This window comes from Trachypithecus francoisi, unplaced genomic scaffold, assembly GCF_009764315.1.
Source record: "Trachypithecus francoisi isolate TF-2019V2 unplaced genomic scaffold, Tfra_2.0 Lachesis_group0, whole genome shotgun sequence".
In the NCBI taxonomy this organism is placed as follows: domain Eukaryota; kingdom Metazoa; phylum Chordata; class Mammalia; order Primates; family Cercopithecidae; genus Trachypithecus; species Trachypithecus francoisi.
The window spans coordinates 192327167-192334279 of NW_022681453.1; the positions used below are offsets into that span (position 1 = coordinate 192327167).

Sequence of the window (7113 nt, forward strand, 5' to 3'; positions counted from 1 at the left end):
TAGCCTTAGAATGAGAGAGTAAGCTGGGGATGCTTCTCCAAGGCAGGATATCATGTGTGTCCTCATATCCAAGTGCATTGTGAAAGTGAAAGAACAAAGAAAAAAATGTTTTCCAGTTAATGTTTAAAGGATACATTGATCATAATTGCGCTTGTAACACTCCCCTCCAGTCTCCCCCAACCCCATTCGCACCTCCTGCCGCCGTTACTGCCTGGTAACTTAGGTAAGTGTCCTTTGTCATTCCTGAGGTTTCAAGGCATGGTAGTACTGTGTCCTGATATTCTAATTGTAAATATTTAAGGGAAATTTGGCATTTTTTCATTTTGTGGTTTTCATATTAAAGTACATTAAATAGTCTTTGTGCTTTCATTTAGGAAAAAAAAACTGCTTACCTGTTAATTTTAGAAAACTGATTTTCATTTAGACCTTACAGAGTGAGACACCCGCATCAGAGTGGCTCTTGGTGTCTTTCAATCCGATTGGATCTTGCTCTGAATAGTCTCTTGTAGGGAGTAAGGCTGCTGTACCGCCTCCCTGCAGTAGTCCATCCAGCTTAGGATGGGGGTCACCAGTGGGGCAAAAGGATGGGTAGACCTGGCCATGCACTGCCCTGTTGTTCTCAAATCATGTATCAAATGGAGCTGGACTTCTTCTCTTCATACAGTATAGCATTCCCAAGTAGAAATATTTCTCAGTGAAATGTGGAGAGAAGCACCTGTTTGAGATTCCCATGTTGTGTTGTGTAAGTTAGATGATTTTTTTTTTAAAAGACCGCATTCATTTCCAGAATTCTAGGTAACAATTTAGAAAATGTCTTTCTCCTAACCCCCCCAGTTTTTAAAAATCCTTCAACTGATGAACTGATGTGAAACTTTCTTACATTCACTGAAAAAAACAAAAATAGGTTAAGCTGTTTCTAAGCAACTAAATGAATTAATTTTAAAACTAAGAATGTGGCCTTATTTTGGGAAAGCAAGAAAGTTTACTGGTTTGTCTGCTGTTTAACAAATGGAAGTGAGCCCACCAGAAAATTTGAGACTCAACTTTTAAGAGATGGGTTAGGATTTTTTTTTAAGTTTTTCTAGTTTAATTTTATATATAAGGCGTTAATGCTGCCTTCATCATAACTATTATCCTATTTTCTCAATACATAGTTTCAGTAAAACCATTGGACTTTCCCTTCCCCTCCCCCCGCAGATTTTCTATCTGAATCTAATACCTCGAATGAGAAGTGCTTCACCAGGCATCGTGGCGCTCACCTGGAGTCGCAGCTACTCAGGAGGCTGAGGCAGCAGGGCCCATTGAGCTCAGGAGTCTGAGTCTAGCCTGGGCAACATAGCAAGACCTACAAGTTTTAAATTACTGGAAAAATAATATGGAAAGAATAAATTACTGATAAAAGAATATGAAAATGTTATGTTCTTTATATCCAACCATGGTAGGCTTTTTTGAGTTCCTGCAATGCTAATAAGAATTCATAAAAAGGACAATTCTTCATTTTCTTGGGTACTCATCACTAATGCTGCCTTGCTGGTAAAAAGGAATACTTATATCTTCAATTGCAGGTTGTTTACTTTTAAATATAAAAGATATAAATGTCAAATATTAAATGCATTTTACATGGTTTTCCTACATAAAGTAGAATGCTTGCCAGTTTTGCCTCTAGGTCACTCACTTTGATCCAGCCAACCCACCTTAATTGATAATTTCCACTAATATGTTAAAGTACATTAAAAGGACAAAAATATTTATCATGCTTACTATAACCTATGTTTTAAAATAGAAACCAGGCACAGTGGCTTACACCTGTAATCCCAGGACTTTGGGAGGCCGAGGCAGGAGGATCACTTGAGCCCAGTTCAGGACCAGCCTGAGCAACAAAGTGAGACCCTGTCTGTACAAAAAAATTAAAAATAAAAACCTGGCCAGGCGTGGTGGCACCTGCCTGTGGTCTTAGCTACAGGCGAGGCCAAGGCAGGAGAATCACTTGAGCCCAGGAGGTTGAGGCTGCAGTAAGCCCTGTTAGCGCCACTGCACTCCAACCTGGGCGACAGAGTAGGACCCCCGTCTCAAAATATAAAATAAAATAGGAGGTGCATGACTAAGTTAGCAATGAAGTAGTATAGATGATGACTTTTCTACTTTTAATAGGGGATTGGCATGTACTGTGAACAGTTGACATTTGTGGAGGAAATCTACATTTCAGAGAGAGATAAACTTTTCTTATTTATAGCTGGCAAAGTACTTTTTTGTGTGTGTTTTTACAGAATCATTGCACTTCTCATATTTGTTGGAAGCATCTCCCACAGCTTCCCTTGTCTTTTAATTTAGGACATATAAATAAAAGTATACATTTCAATATGGCCATATTGATGGATCTTTTCCTTTATAACTCTTATTACTTTATACTTAAGAAGTCATTTCCCAGTCTAAGGCCACCTCTGCTTTCTTTTAGTTTTTTAAAATGGTGTCATTGTTGTATATTTTCCTGTGACCCAGACATTTCTAACTGTGGGTTCTTGATTGGGCTTCAGAGAATCTGAGAATTCCTTAAAATTCTCTACATGATTGTACATGTACTTAATACATGCTGTTTTCCATGTTAAGAGTTCACAGTTTTTATTAGATCCTCAAAGGGATCAGTCTCTCCTCCCATTTCCAAAATATATCTGAGACCTACTGCTCTAATCCATCTGGACTTGATTTGGATAAAAGGTGGTATGGTGAGACTCATTTTTTCTTTTTTCCCCAAATAGTTAAGTATACCAACCATTTAGTAAATAACTACCTCCTGATTCGTGATACCTTTGAAAAATCAATGTTTTTCTTTATTTTTATCCCCACAGAGAAAGTTAGAGAAATTCAAGAAAAACTTGATGCTTTCATTGAAGCTCTCCATCAGGAGAAATAAATTATATTAAGTGAGTAAAAATTCTATAACTGTATTGGTGCTGACTAAATACAAAATTATACTTTTCTTAATAGTTTATCATTCTGCTTCACTTACATCCTGGTTGTTACTTATGCTGTAATTTCAGTGGCATCAATCTCGGAAACTAGCTTCCGAAATTCATTTGTGTAATGTTCCTTTGAATAACTTGATTGCCTTCTGGCTGAACTAAAAATATCCTCTAGAACTCATTTTGAATAGAACAAAGGTGAACAGAGAGCTAAGATATTGTATAATATGCAGGTGACTCATTTTCTAGGTGTAAAGAATTGCGCTGTAGTTGACATTACTTTATTCCTCATTGCTTGTAGTCTGTCAATGATCATGTGTATGTTAAATATTTAACTTACAAAGTTTTCTGTTTGACTTAATTAAAATTTTAATAATTGTTCTTAATCTTTATCTCTTTTGTTTAAAAACATTTAGATAAGTGTTTTTCCTACTTAATTTAGATAGCCTTAGAATTTAGTACTCCTCTCAGTGAACTTACTTTCTTGTCTGATTCCGTTTTCTGGCGTTAGAGGCATGTTCCTAATAAAATACATATTTAAGAACTTTTCCTTAGTAGCATAATCCATTAATTGTTGCTGAAAAATTGTAAACAGTAAGTCACTTGCGTGAGATGAGCCCTCGCTCTGCCACCCAGGCTGGAGTGCAGTGGTGCAATCGCAGTTCACTGCAGCCTCAACCTCCTGGGCTCAAGCAATCCTCCCACATCAGCCTCTCAAGAAACTGGAGCCACAGGCTCATGCCACCATGCCCAGCTAATTTCTGTAATTTTTTGTAGAGATGGGGTTTCACCCTGCTGTCCAGGCTGGCACTTGCTTTTATAAAAGGAGTTGAGAAAAGAAAAATACTATAGTTAAGTCATTATCACTTCATATATTTTGTCACTTTTGTCTGTGAGCCTTACCCTATAGACAGCATGCAGCAGGCTCAGAACTGGAAGGAGTAGTTCAGGTCAGGTCAGAAAAGGCTTTTAAACCAAACAACCTACTTTACTGTCAGGAAAATGTATTTGAGAAAGCAGAGTGGAAAGGGAAGCGCAACTCACATGGTACATCATTGGGAACAGTACGCCAGCAATGAAGGAGAGAAACAAGGCTTAGAAAACTTGAAAATAAAGCTTTGTTACGTTATTTCATTTGTTTCTTTAGTAAGTTAAGACAGGCCAGTGCGGTGGCTCACTCCTGTAATCCCAGCACTTAGGGAGACCAAGGTGGGTGGATCACTTGAGGTCAGGAGTTGGAGACCAGCCTGACCAACATGGTGAAACCCTGTCTCTACTAAAAATACAAAAATTGCCCAGGCGTGCTGGCACATGCCTGTAATTCCAGCTACTCGGGAGCCTGAGCTAGGAGAACCACTTGAACCTGAAAGCAGTGGTTGCAGTAAGCAGAAATCGTGCCACTGCACTCCAGCCTGGGCGACAGAGCGAGACTGTCTCAAAAAAAAAGTTAAGACAGATATGTGGAAATATACAGAAATACATAATCGTCTTTAACACAAGGTAAACATAATTTTTGTGTTTTATAAGTGTCCATGTTCATAAATCCTTTCTACATCTTCTGTGATGAATATTTTATTTTAAAACCGTTAAGTGTTACAGTATCACCCTAGTCATGATAGTTACCATGAATACTTACTATTAGAAGTAAACATCTTTAGTACCTTGATCTCCAGCACCAGAGCTTACATGATAGTTTTGTTTACCGATCTGTACGTGCTTTGCAGGGAAAAATTGATGAAAGCCCCGGAAGCCCCATTAAAAATATAAGCTGTATTTCTGTTTTTTTAACAAAATGAGGAAGCTGAAAGCCAGCCAGTGTTTTACATAATGGTGTCTCTCCCCTCAGCTGATCAGTGTGACATCCAGAATTGCTGTTGCTGCTACCTGTCTAGTCTCTAAGACCCTTTTCAACCCTTGTGACTTAAGACTCTGTGAACTTTTACAAAGTATCTTGTGAACTGGACAGATGATCTGTTTTGTACCCTGCAGATGCATTTAAAAGAGTAAATCTGGGCCAGGCGTGGTGGCTCAAGCCTGTAATCCCAGCACTTTGGGAGGCCGAGACGGGCAGATCATGAGGTCAGGAGATCGAGACCATCCTGGCTAACGCAGTGAAACCCCGTCTCTACTAAAAAAATACAAAAAACTAGCTGGGCGGGATGGCGGGCGCCTGTAGTCCCAGCTACTCGGGAGGCTGAGGCAGGAGAATGGCGGGAACCCGGGAGGCGGAGCTTGCAGTGAGATGAGATCCGGCCACTGCACTCCAGCCTGGGCAACAGAGCGAGACTCTGTCTCAAAAAAAGAAAAAAAGAGTAAATCTGGCAGAATGGTAACCGTGCTTCATTCTGACCATTTTATAAAAGTTACCAAGGACCCTAAGGAATACTTTCTCAAGTGTAATTTTGACACATAGGATTCCTAGTTAATTGTTACTCTAATATTTGCTGAAGATGTTTATATGCTATACAGCCTTACACAGATTCTTCTCCAATCAATTTTAGTATATGCTTTTAACTTTTTCTACAAGAAATGAATTCCAGTATATTTTTATTTATGTTTGATAAAAAAATTATGCCAATACTGTTATGGTAGGTGATAGACTATATAACTTTAGAAAAACTAGCAAACGTAAGCAGGTAGGCTTCAACGTTGTTATGATCATGCGGTAATAAACTTTGTTTAGAAATTTTGCATTTGTCTCCCCTGACCTCAGTTTGTTAAATGGGTTTATTTTTACAGATTCATACTGATAATCAGCTCTGCATATATCTGAAGAACAAAAACATCAACGTCTTTTGTCCAGCCTCTTTTTCTTCTGCTGTTCCACCTTTCTAAACATACAATAAAGTCATGGGATAAAAATAATTGATGTGTGTTACGGGCGCTTTAACCATCAGCTGCCTTTCGAGTGGAAGAACAGTGGTAATGGATTAACATCCTACTTTGCTGTACTAAAGTGACAAATGGGAATAATAGAATTGATACGGCCATTAGGTTCAGTCCTTGAAGATAAGAAACTTGCTCTCTGTTGGTTGTCTTATTTGTGGTGGTGGCACTAGTTTACCGCGTTCACCGAGGGTACTCATTGTCAATGTCTTCATACAATGCTAGGTGTTTTGAAATAAGACTTATATAGCAATTTTTTTAAAGTTATCAATTGTATATAAAATCACAATAGCCTGCTAAATCATTGTGTGTGTCTGTAGTATTCTATTCCCAGAAACGATTTGACCATGATAATTCAGTTTATATTCACCACATGAAAGAAAAGTGGGTAACAGAAGAACCCCTATCACAGGTTAATTTGGATTGTAACAATTCAGTGTACATTCAGTGAAAGAAATTTCAACCCTTCATAGCCAGCGAAGAAATTTGCCTTGGAAGCCAAGTCAGTACCAGCTTTTACCTGTTTGATTCAGTTGCTGTTTTCTCACTCTATATCCGTTTGAAATTGATTTATTTTAGATGTTGTATACTTATGTTAGGCTTTCTGTTAATAGTGGGTTTTTTCCTGTTGACAGAGCCACTGGATTATGACACAGGATGAGGAAGATTAAAGATAATCAATTGACTAATTTCATTTAGAATATTATCAAACATTTCAACTAGACATCAGAAAAAGGCTTTCTTTGATAAGACTATTTTAAATAGAAATTATTTCAATAATTAAAGTAATGTTGACCATCCCCCTCTTAGCTGAATAAAGAAAAATTTAGTTTAATTTATTGCAATTTAATTACAGTACTACCTTTATAACATTTTCATGTGTTTTAAATAAATATTTTTTAATTGGCTACAGGACATTCAAGCAAAGAAGTGCTTTTTTTACTTAAAATGTCTATCTCATTTGCTGCCTTTTCACTAAGGCTTTACTTTGTTAATAAAAATGTCCATTGTGTGATGTTTTTTATTTTACAGTTCACTAAATCTTATTTTCTTGGAATTGCTTTTTGGTAACAGCTCCATTGCTACTCCCCATTTTATTGTTTTCCATCATGCATGCTTCGTTGTGATCCCTCAAGATGTAACACTTGGTACACACGGTTGAGGATATGGAAAAACACTTCCGAAAGCGGGAATTCAGTGTATGTTTGTTTTATACTGTTTGATAAGCAAAGTAGGTCCAGTTTTAAGCAGCACAGGTGTGCTGGTA

The 7113-nt window shown here is 37.7% G+C and overlaps 1 protein-coding gene across 5 annotated transcripts in view; it reads left to right on the forward strand.

Annotated features, from left to right (window-relative positions):
• OPA1 (OPA1 mitochondrial dynamin like GTPase) overlaps positions 1–6868 on the forward strand; it is a 96412-nt gene extending 89544 nt beyond the window's left edge. For 4 of the 5 annotated variants that reach the window (XM_033213066.1, XM_033213068.1, XM_033213067.1 and 1 more), the window contains 2 exons: positions 2847–2921; positions 5700–6868. In XM_033213066.1, the coding sequence (XP_033068957.1) occupies positions 2847–2911 (65 nt within the window). In that variant the 3' untranslated portion in view covers positions 2912–2921; positions 5700–6868. The remainder of the gene's footprint in view (positions 1–2846; positions 2922–5699) is intronic. The other variant, XM_033213070.1, reaches the window with a different exon arrangement.
• The last annotated feature ends 245 nt before the right edge of the window (positions 6869–7113 follow it).